At 43.3% G+C, this 26,552-nt stretch overlaps 1 protein-coding gene across 1 annotated transcript; it reads right to left on the bottom strand.

The window, feature by feature from the left end:
- LOC125124695 (GSK3B-interacting protein-like) lies at nt 1–26,552 on the bottom strand. Its single transcript, XM_047774726.1, is given in 3 exon segments — nt 1–123; nt 26,080–26,402; nt 26,405–26,552. Coding segments are annotated over 3 exon segments (594 nt in total).

Below are 26,552 nucleotides of genomic sequence, written 5' to 3'. Positions count from 1 at the left end.
CTATGGCATTTGGGAGCCAATAAGAGGCTCTCCAGACTCTTGCTGGCAGGAGGGGGACGGTGGGCACTGCCCATGGGTCCCAGGTGGGAGCAGCCTTCCGCAGGCTTCTCTAAGGTCGCTGATCTAGAGAAAACAAGCAGAGGGGCAGAGCAGTTGGAAGTGGTGCAGGAAACAAACCCAGACCTGGGTGTACATGATTTGGGTTCCAGGTGCATCTCTGCCACAGAAAGGCCACAAGAGCCTGGGAGAGTTCCCAATCATTCCCTGAGCCTTGGCGCCTTTCTTTCAAAAGTAAGAGGTTGCTCTACTGACGACAGGTCAGACCTGTGACTCAGCCGCTGATGCGAAGTGTGAGGACTCCTGCTTTATGGACGTGTGGTTGAAGAGCTCTAAGCAGCAGAGTGGTCCAGTTGTGAAGAAGGAAGTTTTTTCTGAGAGAAAGGCCCCAACATGCCCCCAAAGTGGGTGGGACAGACCATTGGAGTCATGAAACTTGTCATCACAATCCCAGCAACCTGGGGAAAGGATGGCGCTCCTACTTGGAACTGAGATTAAGTGGGTTGTTCAGGAGTTCCTGTCGTGGCTCAGTGGTTAACGAACCTGACTAGGAACCATGAGGTTGCAGGTTTGATCCCTGGCCTTGCTCAGTGGGTTGAGGATCCGGCGTTGCCGTGAGCTGTAGTGTGGGTTGCAGATGTGGCTTGGATCCCGAGTTGCTGTGTCTGTGGCGTAGGCTGGCGGCTATAGCTCGGATTTGACCTCTAGCCTGGGAACCTCCATATGCCAAGGGTGCCACCCTAAAAAGACAAAAAGACAGAGAAGAAAAAAAAAAAGCCTGAGAAGTAGTAGGTATAGGTGCTAGGTTTTTCAACCCTTCAGGCTCTAGCAGAGTCAGAATGTTGTGTATGGCCCTGACAATGTGCTGTTTGTATCTTGCTCAAAAAGAAATGACTGGTTCTCAAGGCAAAAACTTCAGGTCAGATGCAAAGTTGCTTTTGTCTCACCTCATGACTCCCCCCTTTCCTCAGTCTCTTCATCTTCGTGTCCTACTCTTGCCCCACTGCAGGGGTCAGAGTACAAACAGTCCATGAGCTGGTAGGTTTGTTTCCTCACTTGTAAAATTTGACACAAAGAGCTGAAAGGAAGGAAGGAGGAATTAGGGGCAGACTCTACTTCATAGACTAATACCTAAGGACGTACCTTTTATCATGGCTGGAATAACCATGGCCTCAGTGTGACTTCTCCAGGCTTCTGATTTTCCTAATCTGAAATATGAAACAGTGGCATCTCCTGCCATGGCCAAAGGTGTTGTCTGAGATTCTGGAGATGACAAGAATTTGATCAGAGTTTGCAAATCATTCAGTGAATTAGAAATTATCCCCACAAGACTAAGGAATTAATATTATGTGAAATTATATGATTTGGTCTGCAAGGGAAAAAATGAGGAGTACTTTTATAATGCTGTTCAAATACACTTTTTTTTTTAACCAGCTGTTCTCAATTTCACCTAAAAAGAATGAAAATAAGAAATGAATTTAAGAAGCACCATGGGGAATGTAAGGCAGATTTTTCTGATACTATCGATCAGTGATTCTTAAGTTTTAGTGTGCACAAAAATCCCTAGAAGCTTGTTTAAAGTGCAGGTTTCTGATCTCTATGCTTAGCATTTTTGACTTGGTGGATCTGGGGTGGAGCCTACGAACCTACTTTTTTTTTTTTTTAATAAAAGAAGATTTATTGAAGTGAAAATTTATTTACAAGGTTGTGATAATTTCTGCTGTACAACAAAGTGAAGAACCTGCATTTTTTAATCTGCCCCTCCAGCAGCTGAATTGGGGCAAATGGCTCTTAGAGCACACTTTGAGAACGGATGGGATGGATGATTGGATGGAATGGATTCCTAGGGGATTCGTTGAGCTTTTTTTTTTTTTTTTTTTTTTTTGGTCTGGAACACATTGTAAAGACATTTTGTTTGATTTATACACAGAAGAGATGATCATTTGTTGAGGGGGAGGGTCTAGGTTGAATAGTGTTCCTCCCAAATTTGTGATCTTCCAAATTGGCCAGCACCTTGATCTCGGACTTCTAGGCTTTGGGGCCGAGATGTGAGGAAAAAAAATGTTGTTTAAGCCAGTGTTCCATATTTTGTTTTAGAAGCTTGGGCAAATTAGTAAAACTGGTCCTTGTAATAACAGAAGAAGAGAGAGACGAGGCCATGTGACAAGGGAGGCAGAGATGGAACTGATATAGGTACAAGCCAAGTAATGCCGAGGATGGCCGGGGCCTCCTCGAAGGTAGGAAGAGGCAAGAGAGGGTCCTTCCTAGAGGCTTCGGAGAGCTTGGACCACTGACACCTTGACTTTGGACTTCTAGCCTCCAGAACTATGAGAAATAATGTAAAAAAATTTTTTTTAAATTAAAGTATAGTTGATTTACAATGTTCTGTTGACTTCTGCTGTACAGCAAAGTGACCCAGTCTCTCTCTCACACACACGCATATATACATTCTTTTTCCCATATTATTATTATTATTATTTGCCATTTTGTCTTTTTAAGGGCTGCACCCACGGCATATGGAGTTTCCCAGGCTAAGGGTCCAATCAGAGCTACAGCTGCTGGCCTACACCACAGCCACAGCAACCCCAGATCTGAGCCGTGCCTGTGACCTACACCACAGCTCATGGCAACGCCAGATCCTCAACCCACTGAGCAAGGCCAGGGATCAAACCTGCAACCTCATGGTTCCTAGTCAGATTCATTTCTGCTGTGCCACGATGGGAACTCCTCTCATATTATTTTCTATCATGTTCTATCATAAGAGACTGGACATAGTTCCCTGTGCTCTATATACAGCAGGACTTCATTGTTTATCCATTCTAAATGTAATACCTTGCATCTGCTAACCCCAAACTCCCATCCATCCCACTCCTTCCCCCTCCCCCTTGGCAACCACAAGTATGTTCTCTATGTCTGTGAGTCTGTTTCTGTTCTGTAGATAGGTTCATTTAGGCCATATTTTAGATTCCACATATAAGTGATGTCATATGACATTTGTTTCTCTTTCTCACTTCACTTAGTATGAGGGTCTCTAGCTGCATCTGTGTTGCTGCAAATGGCATTGTTTTGTTCTTTTTTATGTCTGAGTAGTATTCCATTGTGTGTATGTACTACATCTTAATCCATTCATCTCTCTATGGACTTTTAGGTTGTTTCCATGTCTTGGCTATTGTGAATAGTGCTGTGATGAACATAGGGGGGGGCATGTATCTTTTTCAATGAAAGTTTTGTCCAGATATATGCCCAGGAGTGGGATTGCTGGATCATATGGTAGTTCTGTATTTAGGCCAAAGAACTTCTATACTGTTTTCCATAGTGATTGTACCAATTTACATTACCACCAACAGTGTGGGAAGGTTCCCTTTTCTCCATACCCTCTCCAGCATTTGTTATTTGTAGCCTTATTAATGAGGGCCATTCTGACTGGTGTGAGGTGGTACCTCACTGGAGCTTTGATTTGCATTTCTCTTAATAATTCATGATTTTCAGCATTTTTTCATGTGCCTCTTGGCTATCTATATGTCTTCTTTGGCGAAATGTCTATTTAGGTCTTCTGCCCACTGAGAAAATATATTTCTGTTGTTTGAAGTCCCTGTTTGTAGTACTTCGTTATGGCTGCCCTAGGAGACTAATACAGGGGTTTAGATATAATCCTGCCATTAAACAGAGAAGTAGATGAGCTCTCAATATAGGCATTTATTGTTTTATAGACTTATGTGCTCATATTTTGAAGGATATTGGTATTCAAATATTTGGAATTGTCCTGAATTAGGTGGTGGTTTTTAGTGCTTATAACATCTTTGCCTTAAATTGCCTCTTAAATTGCCTTTAAGAACATGCATGAGGGAATCCCCATCGTGGCTCCGTGACTAGGATCCATGAGGATGCCCATTCAATCCCTGGCCTTGCTCAGTGGGTTAAAGATCCGGCATTGCCATGAGCTGTGGTGTAGGTTGCAGACGCACCTCAAAATGCGAGTTGCTGTGGTTGTGGTGTAGGCTGGCATCTACAGCTCCGATTCGACGCCTAGCCTGGGAACCTCCATATGCCCTGGGTTTGGCCCTAAAAAGACAAAAAAGACACACACACACAAAATTTGGAAGCTAACATCAAGAATAAATCTGATTTTCCATTTATTTGAAATAATGGTAAAATTTTGTATAGCAAGTTTATTTACCTGAATGAGACTTCTGTAACTCCAACCTAGCCGAAAAACTCATGCAAATTTATTTCCTTTTAAGAGACAGGTTAAGGGAATCTTCCCTTTTTTGGTAGTTGCTTTGTTGTTGTTAAATGTAAGAATAGATTTCACTTCTCAACGCTAACAGGTCCTTGTGTTTTGTGGTTGGCACTTTAGTGAACCTAACATCTGACAAGCCATTGATTTGCTAGCGTTTAACTTGCAATGTCCGACTTCTCAGGGAGGTGCTATATTATGGTGTAACATGATAGAGAAGGGGCAAAGAACTTGAATTGTTGCTGGCATATCAGTTCTTTCCGTTAATAAAACACTCAACTGAGTCATTTTCTCTGGCCACTTTTCCATTCTGAAAAAACTTAAATCAAAGAACATGACTGCTTTTATTGGCAAAGCAGCAGATAAATCAGAGGCGTAAAAATGCAAAAAAGAAGGATTCAGCACAAGCGCTATGCAGAGTGGACTCTCTGGTTGAAAGGTTTATTCTGTCAATTTTCCTCTTGAGACACTTAGGTTTAAGGAAATGTTTGCACTGTTCTAGAGAAAAAGTTGGCTGTGTGTTTTTCTTTTGTGTTTAGGCCACTCTGGAAGTAATTCCTTTGGGCACAATTATCTAACATATGGTGATTTAGAAAAAGCCCCAAGCAAAGGTCATTTGGATGTTTTAGACAGGAAAGAAGAAAATCCATCTTGGAGAATAAAATGATGTCAGGAAGGGTTTATAGTCAAAGAAACTTGAAAAAAGTGAGAGACTTCAGGCAAAAATGCAACTCAGGTTTTTTTTTGTTTGTTTCTGCTTTTTGTTGTTGTTTGTTGATGCGAAGTGTGCCTGTGGAGTTGACCAGAAAACCTTGATAGCAGAGAATTTTGGTGCTGGACAAGGCACAGAGGAGATCAAGGCCGGCTTTGAGCCTGTGTGAGCTATTCAGCTGCGCAGGGCCTTGTGTGGCTATGGGCTCTGCCCTTGATTTAATGTCTACTGTTGTCCTCTTGAAATTCTTAATAATTTTTGAACTTTATGCCCTATATTTTAATTTTACACTGTGACCTGCAAATTATATACTTAGTTCTTTGAAAGATCTTCTATTATAAACCTCTCATTTTTTCAGATGAGAAAATAAGGTCCAGGAGTTCCCGTTGTGGTGCAGTGGAAATGAATCCAACTAGGAACCATGAGGTTACAGGTTCTATCCCTGGCCTCACTCAGTGGGTTAAGAATCCGGCGTTGCTTTGAGTTGTGGTGTAGGTCGCAGACGTGACTCGGATCTGGTGTTGCTGTGGCATAGGCTGGCAGCTGCAGCTCCAATTCGACCATATGGAAGCTCCATATGCTGCAGGTGTGGCCCTAAAAAGCAACAACAACAACAACAACAAAAAAAGTCCAGAAAGTATAAATGACTTGCCTGGTGAAGCTAGGAATAGAAACCTGTTTCCCTGGGTCAGAACTGCAAACAGAATTCACATTCTAAGTGTCTAAATAAGAGAAATGCTTTTCACCCTCATGTTGAAAAGAAGCTCTTTCACGTACCATAAATGAGCCAAGAAAAACACTGAAAGAATCCGAAAGAAAGAAAGCTCTGGACATGATTGGGACACAAATAAGGAAGACCTCACATTGATTTTTCAACTTACTTTTGAAAAAACATTGGCTGCCATATTCATTTTCCTTACTCCAGCATCAGCCTTGCAGATCATCTGGAGTTAGGGAATCCTGGCATACACTCATTGTCTTCTAACCCGAAAGATCCAGGTTGCCAGAACGCCTAAGAAGAGGGTCCAGCCAAATCCCTGTTCTGTCTACTCTCAAACCACTGCATGCTTCTGCTGTGAAGAACTGTCCTGTTCTATGTCCCTTCGTGGCTGTTGCTGTCCCAGTGAAAATGGATGATTAATTTTAATAACGAGGCACCTTCTTCTTGCATGATCAGGAAGAGAATTAAGATTGTCCATCATCAGGAGTTCCCATCGTGGTGCAGTGAAAACAAATCTGACTAGTAACCATGAGGTTGTGGGTTCAATCCCTGGCCTTGCTCAGTGGGTTAAGGATCTGGCATTGTCGTGAACTGTGGTGTAGGTCGCAGATGCAGCTCGGACCCTGTGTTGCTGTGGCTGTGGTGTAGGCCAACAGCTGTAGTTCCGATTGAACCCCTAGCCTGGGAACCTCTACATGCTGCAAGTGTGGCCCTAAAAAGCCAAAAAAAAAAAAAAAAGATTGTCCAACATCGGCCAAGCAACAAATAACACTATGCATCAGAACTGAGCACATACAATGGTGGACCACAGCCTAAGGCTTCCAAAATGGCACCAAACTCAGAGGAGACCAGCCCAGGGAGTTGGTTCTCACTCAACTGTGAAATGTCCTGACATTGTGATGGGCTGTGTCTTCAGGCTGACCTGGATCTCAGAATTCATACTCATGGTGGATTCTAGATAAAATGAGCTATATTCAAGAGTTAGTTTTAAACTTTCTTTTAAGACTGAAACAATAGAGCTGCTTTCTAGCACCCTCCCCCAATCAGCTCCCTAGGACTTTCTGATGATAAACAACACCAATAGAAATAAAAATACAGGTGTGCAACCCTGCCCAGAGGTGTCAGCTGGAATTCTGCTGGGCTAGAATAAGCAAAGGAATTCTCAAAACGCACTTCTCCCCCAGGAGAAACAGCCTGGTTGAAATTCTCTAGTGTAAGTCAGTGATGAATATAGAGACTGGCATTCAGCACCCAATCCACAGAGAAAACAATGTCTGAAAAAGTCAAATTTGATACCAGCCTGAAGGAACCTGATGAGAATGAGCTATCTTTCTGATGCAGGGCTTCCTCCCTGTGTTCTGAAGAGGTGTAAGGGATTTTACTGGCAAAGAAGAGCCAAATGCATAGAAAATAAGGCGCAAGCTCTTTAATAAAAGAAACATTCTTGATTTTCACAAGTGTCTGGTCAGGGTGTGGGAGGGTGAGGCATCAGCTATTTTCCATGTGCAGGTCAAGTAGAGAGGAGGGAGGTGTGGAAATACAAGAAAAGATTTGCCTTGGCAGGATTTTACGTCATAGCACCTTGGTCCTGACAGACTTGTTCTTCCACTCACATTCTATAGATGAGGAAACTGAGGACTGGGAGACTGTGAATTCCCTGAGGTCCCTTGGCTATTTGGAGACAGAACCAGGTCACTAACTCCAAGGGCAGTCTTCTTTCACAAAGTGTGCAGCCTGGGTAAGCTCTAAGTTTGGAGATATTCTGGGGGGAGGAAGTGGGTCTTTATTAAACATAGAGGCAGGCGCAACAGTGTTAACTCCTGTGGCCTTGGTGGCCTGAAGCGTGTATCTTGGGGTGGCATTTCTGAGCTGGCTTGGGGGTTTGAATGCTGGGACTGCTACAGACAATTCATTCAAAGCACCTTTCTCAGAGCACTCCATACCAAGACTGCAATGGCTAATAGCAAAGAGGAAAGAGAGCTGATGGCCCCGAGCCCCTTTGAAAGTTCCGGCTGCCAAACCACAGAAACAATAGCGTGGTGCTAGTTGAGGTCCAGACCCTCTATCTCCCAAGAGTTCTGTTTTTGAAGGTTGGTATTCTCTTCTGACCTCAGAAATCTTGAGCCTCTTAATCTGACCAGGTTTGGATGAATAGCTCAGAGGAAAAAGCTGAAACAGTACACAAGTGAGCAATGATTACAATCACGTAAATGTGGAATCAGCTTCTACAAGGCAGCTGTCACAGAGGAGGTCACTGTCACATTCAAGAATCTGGGGTAGGGGGGAGTTCCCGTAGTGGCTCAGCAGAAATGAATCTGACTAGCATCCATGAGGATGAGTTCGATCCCTGGCCTCTCTCAGTGGGTTAGGGATCCGACATTGCCGTGAGCTGTGGTGTAGGTCGCAGACTCGGCTCAGATCCAGCGTTGCTGTGGCTGTGGTGTAGGCTGGCGGCTACAGCTTTGATTTGACCCCTATGTGGAGGGTGTGGTCCTAAAAAAAGGAATGGGACGTGTCAGACGAATCCCCTTCCACCAACATAATAGTAGTGGTAATTGTTCTTTTACCAAAGATTGTGCTTTCATTTAGTTGGTTTAGAAATAAAGATAATGATGCTAGTTATAAAAGTACTACATCCTCTGGACCTGGTTGGTCTATAGATATACCAACTTTTAAAATAGCTCTAAGTAACCTGGAAGGGTTAATTAGTAAGAGTGACTTACCATCTACTCATTGTTATAGGATTTTCAAGCTTACAAAAGTTGCTTTTGAAAACTTTCCTTAAAACATACAAAATTTAGCTAAAGCAGCCTTTTTTTTTTTTTTTTTTTCCCCCCCTGGTCTTTTTGTCTTTTTACGGCTGCAGCCATGGCATATGGAGGTTCCCAAGCTAGGTAGGGGTCCAATAGGAGCTGCAACCACCGAGCTATGCCAGAGCCACAGCAGTGCTGGATCTGAGCCACGTCTGCAACCTACACCACAGCTCATGGCAACACTGGATCCTTAACCCACTGAGCGAGGCCAGGGATCGAACCCGAGTCCTCATGGATGCTAGTCAGGTTCGTTAACCTCTGAGCCACAATGGGAACTCCAGCTAAACCATCATTAACTCTTACCACTTGCATGAGTATAATAGCAACTTATCATGATCATGTGCATTCCTAGTTCCTACAGATTGTATTTGAAATTCACTTCTCTCCACAATGAGAATATGAACCAGCCAGGTCCACGCTCCCCAGTTCTCTACTCTTGATGCTTAGGAGCACGTCTAAAAGTAAACCACCTACATGCAAACCCATGGCTTAGGCTCTGCTGTTTAGAAAGGAGAAAATTAGGTTATGACAGCATTTCTTACATTTCTTTCAATTCGCCCACCGCCCAGCCCCCCGCCCACCGCCTCTGGCCTTTCCCGCCCCCTTCCTTTAACAGTTCAGTTTCATTCTTTTCCAGTTTTTCTTTCTTAATTCTGACATCCTGTTTGGCTTGCAACCATCTAATTTATTCCTGATTTTTAGCCTATTTTTCTCATTCAAGCCTAGTGTACTGATGCCCCAAATCCCTTCAAATCCACAGCTATAAAAATGCCTCAATTCTTCCTCCTCTGAATCCAAATGCTAACTAATTTCTGTGGATTTAGCCCAGGATAAGGTGAGCACAGCATTGTGTCTTTAATTAGGCACTTTTCAAATCCCTTGTGGTATGTACAGTTTGGATTACTAAATTATGCCAAAAGCGTTTCATGTGAGGGGGGTGTGAAGATTAATAAACCGTGGTTTCTAAATCGCTTTAAGTGTCTAGATATGCAAGGTGTTTTGCAAACATATGGCAGTGCCTTTAGTAACCGACCTTGCCTCAGCCCCCAGAATAAATTCTATTTTGGAAAAACATCTCGTCCAGCTAAGCCTGGAGAGGGTGAATGCACTGCAGTCACTATGCTGTGACAGTCCAGGCTGCTGCAATTCATCCATCCATCCCCTCATAGACACTCATTAGATATTTATCATGTGTCAGGAGCTCTGCTAGGCCCTGCAGATTAAAAAAATTCCCCTTCAAGTTGCTTGCAACACCAGTCTGTGCATCTGTGTGCGTCTGAGGGGGGGGTTGAACCGTACACAGTGACAACATGTGGAATGCCACTGGAGGAGGTCACCAAGTGCTAGGAGGGTTTAGAAGAAGGAAAGTTCACAGCTAACTGGAAGATTTGGTAAGACATCGCAACAGAGAGGCTCTTTGGGAGAAACTTGAAGGGGAAGCGGAATTTTGTTTAATGCATTTTAAAAGTTTTGGAATAAGTTTAGATATAGAGAAAGTTGGGAGTTTGCCCATATATTTCTCACTTGGTTTCCTCCATTCTTTTCTGCGCTTTTTTTTTTTTTTTGCTTTGTAGGGCTGCACCTGTGGTGTATGGAAGTTCCCAGGCTAGGGGTTGAATCAGAGCTGCAGCTGCTGGCCCACATCACAGCTCACAGTAACGCCGATCCTTAACCCACTGAGCAAGGCCAGGAATCAAACCCGCATCCTCGTGGATACTAGTTGGGTTCATTACCACTGAGCCACAATGGGAACTCTGGTTTCCCCTCATTCTCTTTTTTTTTTTTTGGTCTTTTTTTTTGCCATTTCTTAGGCCGCTCCTGCGGCATATGGAAGTTCCCAGGTTAGGGGTCTAATCAGAGCTGTAGCCACTGGCCTACACCAGAGCCGCAGCAATGCGGCATCTGAGCCACGTCTTCGACCTACACCACAGCTCACAGCAACGCGGGATCCTTAACGCACTGAGCGAGGCCAGGGATCGAACCTGCAACCTCATGTTTCCTAGTCGGATTCGTTAACCACTGAGCCACGATGGGAACTCCTGGTTTCTCCCATTCTTAATGTCCTACATTTCCATAGTACATTTGATAAAACTAAGAAATACACATCAATGCATTGCTATTAACTACACTCCACACTTTTGGGGATGTCATCAGTTTTCCTATTCGTGTTCCCTTTCTGTTTCAGGGAATCACATTGCAGTTGGTTGTCCTGACTCCTCAGACTTCTCTCATCTCTGACAGTTTCTCGGTCTTTGCTTATCTTCAGGACCTTGACAGTCTTGAGGAGTACTTGTCACATCCCCTGTAGAATGCTGCCCACTCCTGGCTTTTGCAATGGTTTTCTCGTGGTTAGGCTAGACTTAGGGTTTGGAGGCGATCACAGAGAAGGGCCCTTTTTACCACATCACATTTGGGGATACCTGCTATCCACATAACGTCATAGCCAAGAAGGGGTATTTTAATGGGGGACATTGCTGCACAGGTGCAACAGGTCCGTGTGAGCAAGGTGTGTTGGTGGACTCATGGTTAGTCCAGGTGGGCTGGCAGGTGGAGTACTCGAAAGGGAGCAAGAGAGATAAGGCATATGTTGATTATTGGCACTTTTAAGTGTTTAAAAGATTTTGTGGAAACTAATTTTTTCAACACTTAGCACCCATGGTAAAGAAATTGGGTGGCTATCACAGCCCTCAGAAAAGGTGAGAAAAACTGAGGCCCAGGAAATTAAAAGGGTCACCCAAGTTTGCACCAACAGTAGCAGGCCTTAGACATCGTTTTCCTGATTCCCACCCCAGCATTCTTTGCTCTTCATCTTGGTCATTTTGGAAAGGCCCTTGGAGCAACTATTGGGAGCGAGGGCACCGCATAGGCATCTGATGAATCTGTTAAGGTCGGACCCCCTCCCTGTCATGCTCTGTCCTGACTTCCCATCTAAACTCTGCTCACAGAAGCAGGGCAGAGCAATGTCAGCTCTTGTTTCTGAAGAGACCGAAGGTCTTCCCTGCAGGTCTGAGAAAGGTTTCTTCTGGGCTGCTACTTCACTTAGTGCTTGCCATGGTCTGGGTCCAGAAAGGGAATATACCACTGAGGTTCTGAGGGTGGAGGATCAGCCATGTGTTTCCTATAGCATGTCCATTGGTGCCTTCCACAGCAATCAAGGCAATGCGAGGAACACAACTCTTCCAGCACCTGGAAGCTAACCATTGGTCTTGGTTGACCAGGTACAGATTGAGGGGAGATGCAAAAGATCAGAGGGATCTCTCTTCCCTTTGTTCCCAATGAACTTGGGAACTTGCCTTTACTATGTCAGAAAGGGAGCTGGAAAGTTGGCTAATTGGGAGGTTCCCTTATCCCATCATTTTAGATTTAACATGTACTTGTTTATTTCAAAAACATATATCATGTGCTCGCCATGAGTCTGCTTTTTAGGCAATAGGAATGTAAGATAAACAACATCGGAGTTCCCTTCGTAGCTCAGCAGTAATGAACTCAACTAGGATCCTTGAGTATGTGGGTTCGATCCCTGGCCTCGCTCGGTGGGTTAAGATTCTGGTGTTGCCCTGAGCTGTGGTGTAGGTCACAGACACAGCTCAGATCTGGCATTGCTGTGGCTGTGGCTGTGGCTGTAGGCTGGCAATTGTAGCTCCGATTCGACCCCTAGCCTGGGAACCTCTGCGGATGCAGCCCTAAAAAGACAAAAGAAAAAAAATTAGAAGGAGAGAGTAATTAATTGCCTGGGCTTCATAGAAGAGAGGACGATGGAGCTGGGTCTTGTAGGACAATCAGGGGTTTTAGTGGTCGAAAACGACATAGACAGAAGTGTTGGGAGAGAAACAGCTTTGCATGTCGGAGGAAGTGGGAGTCATTTGGCATTGCTGGAGCATAACAGAAGGTGCTGGGAACACAGCTTCTGCTCCAGGCCTCTGTCCAGAGCCATTCCCTGGGGGCGGAGGTGAAGAGACGCCCAAAAGAGTGTCCTTTAGTGTTCTACCTTCTACCATGCCATCCTTGAGACAGCCAGGCACTGGGATCTTAAGGATTTTGCCTGACTTCCCATTCTTGCAACTTGATCTTGCAAGTACATAGCCATAATGCCTAATCCCTTAAAATGTGTTGAAAGCATAACAGCATTTGGTCTGTGATCAGCAACAGATTCTCTTGCAACTAATTTTTATGCAGCTCAACATTGAGTGGAAACATCCCACTGTACTTAATGCAGGGTTCCTGTAGAACTGCAGGGTTTTTGTGGGGGAAAGAGTCTCTGTTGATCTTTGATAGTCACTTGTTCACAGAGCTCTGTCATTACGCTCTGTCACATGGCTCTCTTATAGTTTCCAAAGCCATTAAATGCTAAAGAAAACAGGATTTTTCCAGCTCTGATCTCATTATATGTACAAATTCCAAGAGCAGCCTCCCAGAAAATAAAAGTTTTTATACTACAGAGTGGATGTGTTCATGAAAGATATATTGTTTATTTTCTTGGCACAGAGTTAACTCTAAAATAAGATTACTTAATTGAAGAAAACATTTCCTGACATGCTGAGAAGCAGCATTTGAACCAAATCTCCTCTTTCTTAGATTAAGTCTAGGGTGGATGTGTTCTAGGCTATTTAATCCATGTGAATCTCAAACAAAATAATTTTAACTACTGAGGCATTTAGTTGGTAAGGCAAAATGTAACTCAATACTGTAGGCAACAGCTTGTAATCAATTATGATTTTTAGTTGGGGAAGTTCCTGGTGTTTGTTGTTACAGTAGTAGTTTATTTATTTATTTATTGGCTCAAAAAATTCTTAAATCTGGAAGCATTCAATTCAATTTTTCATTGCTTAGGCTGCTTCTGGCTTTGGTTTGCTGGGTAATTCAGCTCACTTTTTTGTGGTTCGGTTATGCTCTTTTAGGAGTCTGGGCCAGCATCATAGTATACAATATTATTTATTGTATTACTATGTATGTTATATATGGTATAATATGTATTCTATATATTTATTATGTAACATATGTGGCATTACATATTATTCTATAGTAATGTATAATATTATATATTAATGTTGTCTATTATATATAGCAATATTCATGTTACCAAAACTAGTCTATGTGGTAGAGACAGCTGGTTGTTCACCAAAATGCTTTTTCCGTTTCTTCCTGGGCACGTGGCTGCCTCACTAGAACAGATTTCCCAGTCTTTCTTGGGGTCGGGTAAGGCATGTGATGGAGTTCTCATCTGCAGAATGTGAACAGAAGTGCTGAGCGCCACTTCCATGTGGCGTGTACCTCCTCCCTACCCTCTTGTCTCATCCTGCTGGCTGGAACTTTGGTGTGGAGACTCAGCTTTGACCAGCTGGATGAAGACTGTGCCCTAGAATGCTGGTACAATACAGTGAAAGCTACTCGGGTCCCTGAATGTTTGTATGGAGCAGAGCTGTGCTGCCCACCTGGATCGCTCACCTTTGAACTGCTACATGTGAGGGAAATAAATGCCTCTATTCTTCAAGCCACTGCCTCAGTTGGGGTTCATTCAGAGAAGCAACAGCTCAAGGAGCTATACCTGTGATACAGGACCGATTACAGAGATTTGATCTTAAGCAGTGCAGAGGCTGGTGAAGCAGCTTCTGTCAGGCTTTGTGACTGATGTTAGAAATCGGAGTCTGCAGTGGGGAAGGAAGGTGAGTGCAAAGCAGGGTAAACCAAGGCAAGGGTGGAACCCATCTGCTGCCTCTGACCTCGATGGTGTGAGGGTCTACAGGAGAAGCTGATGTCCTTCATCATGGGCCTAACTTACTGGGTTCAGGAGTTGGAGAAGCCGAAGACAGATCCAGGGGAAATGGGGAGAGCAGAGGCCTCGCTCCCGATCCTGCACCAGGATCCGCAACAGCCGCTGCTGATTCTCTTCCACCCTCCTGATCTCACATGTGAGTCTCTCTTGTGGCACACTCTACCTGGACACAAACAGGGAGTGAAATTCTGGGGAATAGACTTCAGCCTAGCCACGTTGACAGTTCCAAAGCCACCACAGTCAACACTTGTCACCTTACACTGTACATGGCTCCTTAAGCCATGTTTTATCTCCAAATCTGAAATCAAGTCCCACTTCAGCCAGGTGTGATAAAACCATCTCACGTTCAACTCAACCACAGCAACCCTTTCACCAAAAGAGGATACAAAGTCCCTTTTTTGATTTTGGATACTGTTAATTTTTCTTCTGGCTGATTCACAATCCCTATTATTTGAATATTGGTATTTAAAGCAAATTACTATATAATACATTTTCATTTAGGTGATATGGAGAGGAGAGGAAGGAAGAAAAAATTTTGATATATATATATATATCTCAAAATGAGGAGAAATGCTCAAACTGTGACAGCCCTCATTTATGCAGTGGTCACGTGGTCATTGCTGGTACATAGCGTCACTTTCTTCTACCAGCCATCCTCTTTACCCTAAGCAAGCACTTGAGCTGCTTATGGTTCCTTGCCTGGTGGGATGACTCAAACATTCACTCTTAAAGGGCCTGGGTCATTCGCGCTCCTGCCTGAATTGGGTTGTTGTAGATTTCCATTGACTTTAATCCTAGGAAATAGGACTAGTAAGAGGTGCCCCAGAGGGTCTCCTGCATACCAAATATATTGTTCCTTAGCCCTATTTTGAAGTAATCCCAATTACCCCATGATTCTCGGGAACAATCCCTGGAGCCAGTACCCGACCCTCTTCTCTGCTCGTTGATTCACTGGCACAAAGAGCACATAGTGTGCAGGTAGGAGTCTTGTTTTCAGTGCAGTGGACTCGTTATGTTCCTTGGTGAAAGTGCTTTCCACCTTGGGTTCCCTTTGAAGCTAAAACCCTTACCCCATCATGAGAAATGGCAAGGATGGGGATAAAAAATGTTGCCGTGAATCTCAAGGGGATAATAGTGATGAGAGTTGTCCCCATTTCTTCCCTGATTCCCACACCCATGAGTCCTGGCTATAGGGTAAAAATCATATATTGGATATCAGTTTGAAGCATATACTGTATCCTGGAGGACATTGCCCCAGTCCTGCAAGGCATTTTCACCTAGCTGGCATCCAACTGAGTCTTCAGAATGCTAGTCCACTATTACATCAAGCCAGCTTCTTCTTCTTCTTCTTCTTCTTCTTTTTTTTTTTTTTTTTGATTTTTTAGGGCTGAACCTGTGGCATACAGGAGGTTCCCAGGCTAGGGGTTGAATCAGAGCTACAGCCACCCACCTACACCACAGCCACAGCAAGGCAGGATCTGAGCTGCATCTGTAACCTACACCACAGCTTACGGGCTGTGATCCTTAACCCACGGAGCAAGGGTGGGGATCAAACCCGCATCCTCATGGATCCTAGTCAGGTTCGTTAACCGCTGAGCCATGAAGGGAATTCCAAGCCAGCTTCTTTAGGATGATGGGAAATATGATAAGACTAGTGAATTTCATGAACACGGGCCCATTATTGCAACTTCACTTGTCATGAAATGAATTCTTTGGTCAGAAACAATGCTGTTTAGAATACCATAATAGTGGATAAAGCATTCTCTAAGTCCGTGGATAATAGTTTACATAGAAACATGGCAGGTGAGGAAAACAAGAAGAGAAATCATCCATACCAGTAAAAACAAAGTACTGCTCCTCTCATTATGGAAATCATCCAACACAGTCAACTTGTCACCAAAGAGTTGGCCAATCCCCCTTGGGAATGTTCCATATTAGGAGCTCAAAAGCTATTGGAAATTTGGACACTCAGCAGTGGCTAGAGCTAAATCAGCCTTGGTGACAGGAAGACCATGTTGCTGAGCCTGTGCATAATCTTCCTCCCTTCATCCTGACCATGGCCACATTGTTCATAGACCACTGGACAAAGCCAAGAATAGAGAGAGAAGGGTACTGATTGATGTCCACAGAAGAGTCATCACCTTTCTGTAAGCATTCACATGAGACACAACTGTCTCACACTCTGTGCCCACTCATAGGAGGCTATCCACATACCTCTTCCTCAGATTTCCTTGTCACCTATTTTTCTTTTTTCTTTTTCTTTTTGTCTTTTTAGAACTGCACCCACAGCATATGGAGGTTCCCAGGCTAGGGGTCAAATCGGAGCTGTAGCTGCTGACCTATGCCAGAGCCACAGCAATGAGGGATCCAAGCTGCGTCTGAGACCTACACCACGGTTCACAGCAACACTGGATCTGTTACCCACTGAGCGAGGCCTGGGATTGAACCCACACCCTCATGAATGCTAGTCAGGTTCGCTAACCGCTGAGCCATGACGGCAACTCCAGTCACCTATTTTTCAATCATGTTCCTTACAAGTCCCTACCATTCCTTCAAACCTTTAGCCACAACCCATGAATCACCGTGGTCATACCTCTGTCCATCTCTCCTTCTCCTTATATAGCAGGTGGTACAGACTGAGTTGCTAACCTCGGAGAGCTGACTTCGGCTATTTCCTAAGTATTCTACCACACTCCTAGGACATTCTTAGCAAAAAATTGTTTCCAACTTACCTTGGTTCATAAACATTGATCCTTGAATACCGTAGCACTTACACATGCACATTGTCACAAAGTCTTATACGTGGTAGGCAGGCCCTCCATCAGTATTTGTGCAATGAATGGATGGCCTCGACCATGCTACTGCTGAGCCTGTTGGAAAGTAGCCAAATGCAGAACAAATTCATGCATCTGCTCAGCAGCTGCGATTGTGACCACCTACAGCCAACAAGTCTGTATTGATCAACTACTGCAAACCCAGTTACTGCTACACAGTAATCTTTTTATACCAATTGTTGAACTAGGTTAATTTTAATGATGCATGACATCAATTACATAGTATTACATTTATTTCTTGTTCAGGTTAAGCACATGTGTACCTCTGAGCCTGGGGTTATAACTACTGCCTCAGAAGGGCTCAAAGGGGGAAAAAGGAATTTATTGCTTCCTACTAATTATACATCTCGATCACTGAAACGATACACTCATAAGCTCTGGGAGGTTAAGGCCTGTGGCTGATGTTGGTCTTGTTCAATACTCTCAAGCTTGCTTTGGTGTTTGGCACATGATAGGGCTTTATAAATAACTGTGGGGAGAATGAAGGAGTTGTTCCCTAAAATCATGCCAGAAGCTTCCTGAGATGCCTCAAGGAGTTGAACTCTAGACACAGAGGGAGTGTAGCAGAGTAAAAAATCACCCGGCCAGGGCCAGGACAGCTGAGTTCTAGCTTTCTCTTTGCCTACTACCTGGTTGGGTGTCCTTGAACAAGGTACATATCCTTTTTGGGCCTTGCTTTTCGGTCTGAGGATATTTGAGAATGGAGTAGCAGCCATGAGAGCCCTCTGAGGCTCAAAAGTGTTCCGTTTAGATTGCACAGTGTTCCAAAAAACTGTAGGCGGATGCCTTCTAGGACATACACATTCTCCAATTTTCTGCAGTTACCACCCCTTCCTATCACCTTTGTGCATTTTTACTCCCAGTCTGGCCCCCGGAGCTATTTGAGTTTGTAAATTCTGAACACTATAGACCCCTGCTCTCACAGTCTCTGAGTTCATGCCACTGGTGTTTAAGTGCCCTCGGGGCAGGAGTTTGAGGGTTTTGATCACCACTGGATTGCCCAATCCTAGAATGGTGTCTGGAACCCTGATAGATGCTTTGTGAATGTTTGATGAATGAGTGAATTCAGGAGTGAGAATGCAGCAGACCCATGTAGAAAGGGAGGTGGGAGACCATGTCAGGAGATGTCTCCTTCTAAGGTGGTTAAGTTCGTTTAGGCTTTGCGATGGCTTGGGAAAGTCTTCAGTCTTCTCTGACTCCTAAGCTTGACCTGGAGCTCTCAGGTTGATTGCAACAAAGAGAAATAATATCTCTGCAAAAGCTTCCAACATCAAGTAATACAAGTTGTTTTAAATATTACCTGGTGCCATTCCCGAGCGTTCCTCAGAAAACTGACACTCTGTGCAGCCTCTGTAGCTGTGGGCACTGTCAGGCGTCCTGTTCCCGATGTCTCTGCCCGAACTTTTCTCCTATTTCCTGACCAAGTCAGTGCTGTCTTACTGCTGGGTCCCATTGAACTTCCTATATGGGCTTCCTACTGTGAGTTTTGAAAAACTCTCCTTTCTGAGAGTTCAACCCGACAGCACTGCTGTTAACACTCAATAAAAATTTTTTTCCCCCTGGTAGCTGTTAAAAAAATTTTTTTTTTCCTCTTTAGGGCCGGACTCATAGCATATGGAAATTCCCAGGCTACGATCGAATTGTAGCTGCAGCTGTCGGCCTACACCACAGCCACGGCAACACCAGATCCAAGCTGCATCTTCGACCTACATCACAGCTCATGGCAATGCTGGATCCCTGACCCTCTGAGTGAAGTCAGGGATCGAACCCACACCCTCGTGGATAGTAGTCAGATTCATTTCTGATGAACCACAGTGGGAATGCCCAAGGTGTTAAACTTTAATATCAGATTCTAATACACAACAGCAGAATATTCCACCCCAATCTTCCCTGCTAAGCAGAAGTGAGTCCCCTGATTCATCACCTTTGGGGAGAGTAAAACCTAGCTCACTTTCCTAGCACCTAGCACCTGGGGAGAAATTCTACTAAAACAACGTCCAGTCCTTCAGAAACAGCCCTGGTGGCTAGAAGATTAAAATTTTTCTCAGATGGAGTTCCCATTGTGACTCAGTGGTTAATGAATCCGACTAGGAGCCATGAGGTTGCAGGTTCCATCCCTGGCCTTGCTCAGTGGTTTAAGGATCTGGCGGTGCCATAAGCTGTAGTATAGGTCGCAGACTCGGCTCGGATCCCCCATTGCTGTGGCTGTGGTGTAGGCCGGTGGCTACAGCTCTGATTGGACCCCTAGCCTGGGAACCTCCATATGCTTCAGGAGCGGCCCTAGAAAAGGCAAAAAGACCAAAAAAAAAAAATTTTTCTCAGATGAATGAACCAGATGGAATTAGAGGCTTGAGATGTAAAGACATCGTTTAAAATTACTCCTAAGCATGGATGCTATTTTGTTACATTTCCCTCGCTCTGATAATTTGTAGTACAAATCTCCAATTTGTGAATTTAAAAAAATAATTCACTTGACTAATTTTGTCTGACAAGTCCAGGCTTATACTCTTTGGATTTATGAAGGGAAAAAAAACCTGCATTCAAGATGCCATGGAGAGAGGACAGAGCAAAAAATTCTTCTGGTCTCTTCTAACTTAAAACTGCAACACTAACCATGGCCTGGACGCTGACAGCCTCAGTCAGCATTCCAGACCCCTCTGGTGGAGTAATATTTCATTTACAACTTGGGCACCAAGGTGGCCTCTAGTCTGGGCTGACAGGGCTGGGGACAAGCAGAGCGGTCTTCACTGAGAATAGGAGGTGGAGGCTGCCAGCCGAATATTACCCCTCCAACACAGAGGGAACCCTGTTTTCCCCATGCTATAAATGTTCACTTGAAATATCCCAGCCAGGGTTGTGTGTGTGTGTGTGTGTGTGTGTGTGTGTGTGTGTGTGTGTTTAGGGCCACACCTGCGGCATATGGAGGTTCCCAGGCTAGGGGTCGAATCAGAGCTGTAGCTGCCCGTCTATGCCACAGCCACAGCAACGCCAGAGCTGAGCCATGTCTGTGACCTACACCATAGCTCATGGCAACACCGGATCCATCACCCACTACAAACCTGCATCCTCATGGATACCAGCTGGATTCGTTTCTGCTGCCACGACAGGAACTCCAGCCAGAATTTTTTGGTTTCATTTGTCATTGGTAGGTGACTCGGCCTAGATGCTTTCATTCTGCATGTCCGGCCTATCAGAGCACAAAGTTAGAGCTATCTTGGGAAAATAAACATGCACAACAGCCTGGCCCACAGATTCAAAGGCTTTGCAAATTAGACCTAGAGACAGCACAGTGCTGTGTCATGTCCTCATGAGGGAACAGCAAATTTGAGGTTTATTCATGAATCTCTGGCTTCTACTGCATTTGTTATTATCTGTATCTAACCACCAGATTGAAAAACAAGGGTGTGAAAATTCATTTTTTCTCTCCACAGATAGGCCCTTTATTTATTTTTATTTTTATTTTTCAAAATTTCACCAAAGTATGGTTCATTTACAATGGTGTGTTGACTTCTGCTGCATAGCAAAGTGATTCAGTTATACATACCTATACATTCTTATTGAAAAATATTCTTTTCCATTATGGTTTATCACAGATATTAAAAATAATTCTCTGTGCTCTACAGTAGGACCTTGTCATTTAGCCATTCTATATATAATAGCTTACATCTGCTAACCCCGACATCCCACTCCATCTCTCCCCCAACACCTTCCCCCTTGGCAACCACAAGTCTGTTCTCTATGTCCACGAGTCTGTTTCTGTTTTGTAGATAGGTGCATGAAAATTCATTTTAATAGAGAGGGGGAGGAGTTTAGTAGACTTAAAATTTAAAACAAGAGGGATCAGCCGAAGTCCTTCCAAGCATAGAACATCACACAGTAGCCTTGAACAGGACAATGGGAGAAATTAGAGGGTAGGTTATAGAAATGATCCTGCAGAACCCTGTACTGATTTATATAGATTCAAACTATACCTTGGGCAGTTGAAGAAAAAAGAACTGTATCTTTTTCTTCAGTACCTGTGAAAACTATTGTTCTTTATCATCATCATCTCAGAAACCAACAAAGGTCATTCAAACTAATTAGATTTTAAGCGTTTCTGGTATCAACCAAATTTACAGCCAAAAGAAGACAATAGTGATGAAGACGGCCCTTGTAAAATACTCATGGATTAATTACCTAAAATATACATTGAGAGAAAATCCATTTCCGAGATACGCAGTCATAAGAGTGTCTGATAGGTCTGTACCCACGGCATACGGAGGTTCCCAGGCTAGGGGTCCAATCAGAGCTGCCGGCCAGGGCCACAGCCACAGCCACAGCCACAGCCACAGCCACATGGGATCCAAGCCACGTCTGTGACCTACACCACAGCTCATGGCAATGCCAGATCTTTACTGCACTGAGCAAGACCAGGGATCGGACCTGAGTTCTCATGGATACTAGTCGGGTTCATTAACCACTGAACCACGATGGGAACTCTGAGGCGAGTTCCTTTTACGTTCATTTTATATTGCCCATAGCAATGCCATTGCCTTGCACACGATTGGTGTCAGGAAGATTCTGTGAAGAAGATGGAATTTTCAAATTTCTTTGGAGACTGGTAGAAAGTTTACCTCCGAAGTTTACTTTCAAAGCTTTTATTCTGGCTCTCGTTTTATGTCTTCCCTCAGAACTTTCCTCTTTAAAATAGGGAGAAATATCCTCCCTCAATTTACTGCAAGTCTTTCCTCTTAAACTGGGATCTTCTCATGGTTTACTCTGCTTCTACCACTTCCTGGAAAGGCTTGTTTCTTTGGGGATACTTTTTAGTGGCTGCCTGCTCACAGGAGAACCAGAGACAAGTCTGGAACATCTTTCCTTGGAGCCTTCACCACATTGTTGTCTGGACTGTTTTATGTCTGAGTTGCATTGTCTGTGTAACTCAAACTGGAAAATTTCTCAGGGACTGTGCTTTTGAGTGAACTCTTTTGGACTGCTGACATTAGCTGCAATTGCTTGAAAAGGCCAGAAATAGCTCATGTTCTTAGTCTGGGTGGAGGTAATAAGATTATTACATGTCAGAGTTTTCATAACCAAACATGGAAAGTAAAAGCGTTCTAAGCCTTCTGGTTTTGATCTTATTATCAGCCACCCTTGCCACTGAATCTTTTTTGTTTGTTTTTGTTTTGTTTTGTTTTTATACCGAAGAGGTTCCCTTCTCATCACTCTGAAAAGACGGTGAGTGTGGTAACTTCCAGTTCTACCCCTACCTAATTAGCCTTACCTTGCAGACGTTCTGGGGAGAATCAGAATGGATTAGAAAACCATGAGAATCATATAAGTTTCACACTAGAACTAAAACAAATGGTTGCCTGAGACCACCAAGGCTTTTAAAAAGCAGCATCTATTGATCTGTATTCAGTCTCTAGTTGTCTTCAAGAATGTGCCAAGCAGAAGCCCCGCAATGATGTTGTTTTTTATTTAGTTTTACTTTTGTCAAATATACATGTGCACACATATAAAGAGGCAAGGAGCTGTATAAGGCTTGCATGAAAAGGAGAATTCTCCACCTTTTGTCTCTCCCACTTCTTAATTTCTAAAGGCAAATCAACTTGACTTTTCTAAAGAATTATTTATTTTATCTCTAAATCGCATGATTTTATTGCTACTTCTTGAATTTTCAATTTTAAATATTATCTATTGACTTCGTACAAAAGACAATAAGGATTTTTTTTTGTCTTTTGTCTTTTTAGGGCTGCATTCAAGGCATATGGAGGTTCCCAAGCTAGGGGTCTAATTGGAGCTGTAGCCACCAGCCTACACCACAGCCATAGCAACGCGGGATCTGAGCCGGGTTTGCGACCTACACCACAGCTCAGGGCAATGCCGGATCCTTAACCCACTGAGCAAGGCCAGGGATCGAACCTGCATGCAAATGGATGCTAGTCAGGTTCGTTAATCACTGAGGCATGACAGAACTCTGACAATAAGGATTTAACACTCTTTCTCTTCCCCTCCTACTACCCATGTTTGCGTGATCAGTCACCCTCCAACTCTGTCCTCCCACACACTCTACATGCTTTTGGTTAGATCATTATATATGTTTCCATTTTACAACCCTTTAAATGCTATTATTAGATAAGCTATGTATCATATGATGATTGCTTTTCCTTTTATTGACAACTTACTGTTTTCCCTGGTATTAATAATTGCCTTACTGTTTCCTTTGCTTGTTTTTTTATACATTTGTCACCAAACAAGCCCCAAACTTTCTTCCATATATGGAAATCTCCCCTCAATGTGCTCAAACACATTAGATATTTCATCAGATGTCACTCCAAAAGCCTTCTAAACCTCTTCAATCTTGATTTTTTTGGTTCCTGGGCTGGTTACATATTTGCTGTCTTGGGTTTCCCCTTAACCACATCTCAGATATTATCTTGGCCCCTGGCTTCATGTCGAAGCCCCTTTTTCTTGGCCCTTGTGTCTTTCTCTTTATTTATTCAGTTTTTTTTTGCTGGAGCACATCCTCCAGGAGCATTCTGAGAATGGATTAATAGTGGTAGAGGTTTTGAAAATAGCATTTCTGAAAATGTCTTTATTCTACCACTCCACTTGATTCATGTTACAGCTGGATATAAAATTCTAGGTTGGAAGTAATTTTCCCTCAGGAATAGAAGACATTTCCTTTTGGCCTTTGTATTTCTGCCATTGCTGTTGAGAAGTCAGATGGGATTCCACTTCCTGATACTTTGTAGTTGATTTTTAGAATCTTCTCTGTCCTAAAGTGTTAAAATTTCATAATAATGAGCCTAGTTGTGGATTTACTTTTATCCAATGTGACCAGCACCTGGTAGGCCTTTAACTCTGTTGACTTTAATGAGCTATTGGATGAGCTCTCCCCATCTGTTTTCTTTTTCTTTTCTTTTCTTTTTTTTTAGTGAACAGAATTTTATTTAAACTTTACAAATATCCTTTACATTTAGCCTGAGATTAGGAATGAGAAAGTTCAACCTGAAGTTAGACTTCATTGCCCAAACAGTTAAGCATCTGAAAATAAAGAGGATGAACATGCATTTATCAAACATAATTTAGGCATTCCAATGAACTTTGACAATAAATAGTGACCCAAACCAAACTTTAACTTACTCTGGTCTACATGATCTTCAGACCTAAAAGTACTAATTATTTAATAATGATTTTTAAAAAAGTCTTCAAATGACAAATTATGGTGTGTCCAGATGCAGAATTTTAGTTTGACATTTCTATAGCTGCTGCTTTAGACTAGTATTAAAAAAAGACTCCCTGATCATTATTCAACATGTAGTTGAAAACATGTAGCAGCATGGTATAGTTTATTTTTATAAATATTAGTACTGCAGTAAACAAAATACAGAGTCTCCCTTTTTCAAATATTAGATCTCCGAATGCTTCATTCATCCTTAGGCTTCAAGCCCATATGAGGCACGCATATGACATTGGAGATTTATCATCAACACAGAACACCATACATCTGCTGGGGAAGGAGGGGTATTGTGGGAATATACCAAAGCACTACTTACAGAAAGTAAATGCTGAAGCAAAATACTTTCTGAATATATACTGTACATTATGTAAACAAACATTCATAATAAAAATCAACACAGGCCAAAGTATCGTTTTCTAGGAAATCAGAATCTTTCTTCCTTTTAAATTGCACACATTGAAGATGCTTTTTGTTAGGAAAAGAATGGAGCCTGTTCTTATAGTTGCTTATGTGCTTAAATAGCTTGGAAATAAGGAATTATTACATTCATTTGCTAATGGTTTGTCCTCTTAGTTGGCTGGCTGCTGCAAACAAGGAATACAGTACTGTTTCAGGACCTGTTTTTCTTTTTTTTTTTTTTTTTGGTCTTTTTGCTATTTCTTTGGGCCGCTCCCATGGCATATGGAGGTTCCCAGGCTAGGGGTCGAATCGGAGCTGTAGCCGCTGGCCTACGCCAGAGCCACAGCAACGCGGGATCCAAGCCGTGTCTGCAACCTACACCACAGCTCACGGCAACGCCGGATCCTTAACCCACTGAGCAAGGGCAGGGACCGAACCTACAACCTCATGGTTCCTAGTCAGATTCGTTAACCACTGCGCCACAACGGGAACTCCCATTTTTTTTTTTTTTTTGCTTTTTTGCTTTTTAGGGCCACACTGGAGGTATGTGGAAGTTCCCAGGCTAGGGGTCGAATTGGAGCTATAGCTGCTGGCCTACACCACAGCCACAACAACTCAAGATCTGAGCTGCCTCTGCTACCTTACCTACACCACTGCTCACGGCAACGCCAGATCCCCGACCCACTAAGCAAGGCCAGGGAAGGAACCTGCATCCTCGTGGATACCAGTCAGATTCGTTTCTGTTGCACCACAACGGGAACTCCAGGACTTGTTTTTCATGTAGAATTAGCTAAGTAATGTATAATTAACTCATTTTATCAGTCCATATTAATAATATAAATGGATTAGATGAAGCAGTGAATTTCAAAATTTGTGCAGGGGAAATTAGTTGATAATTTGTTTCCAATAAGGCTAGTGGCAAAATAATTACTACAAAGTCAGTCCAAGCTAGTTAGGAAACCCCTGATTTAGCAAGCTGAATCAAAGTTTGAAGTTAGGTCATTTTAATTTCTATATGATTGTGCACACCTAGAACTTCCTATGTAAGAGAGAGTGCTGGCAGCATCAAAGTCCTGCAATAGGGGAATGAAATACAGAATAGATTTTCGAAACGCAGAGACACTATAGGAAGAAAACATGAATGTCTTAATGATCGTGTCACAGTAGTTGCCTCAGGATTTCCTTCGTGAATGAGAAACCAAGAAAGACAATTCATTGGTTGATCATGTTCTCAATCAAAAGCCTAAATTTGAAGCAAAAGATGACAAAGACACAAAACCCAAGGTGCATTTTCTGCTATGACCTTACGGCAGGAACTTCAAGCTTTATGTCAGCATTTTGTACCGGCAGCAGCCCCCTCTCACGGGAAAAAAACTTAGTCATGACTGTCCTGTTCGAAGCTTCCAGCCTTTGAAGGAGTGCATTTCCAAATGCTTCCTGGTCGGCAGGGCTGAGTGCGTCCAACAAAGGGTAGACCGTTTCGTGGTAGGGAGTTTGAAGATGGTCATCCACCTGGTCAAATGCATAACCTACCACCCTGAGCCCTGCTTCAGTGAGCGCCAGGCAGTATCTGTTCCTTTCTCTTGTTTCCACATTGATACAGGTCACATCAGCGGCACAGCGTTAGGTTTGTTGCTCACAGCAAAGAGAACAGCATTAACAACTGCTTCAGCTTCCAGCCGCATGTCTTTCATATCTGTTCTTTCAAAGCCATTAAGTGCTGCATCTCCTTCGAATCCTGACATACTGCTCAGCTCCACGGGATTACAGTCTGTTTCCAT

The sequence above is a fragment of the Phacochoerus africanus genome, chromosome 4 (genome assembly GCF_016906955.1).
Source record: "Phacochoerus africanus isolate WHEZ1 chromosome 4, ROS_Pafr_v1, whole genome shotgun sequence".
In the NCBI taxonomy this organism is placed as follows: domain Eukaryota; kingdom Metazoa; phylum Chordata; class Mammalia; order Artiodactyla; family Suidae; genus Phacochoerus; species Phacochoerus africanus.
This window is presented reverse-complemented; position numbering and strand designations above follow the sequence as displayed.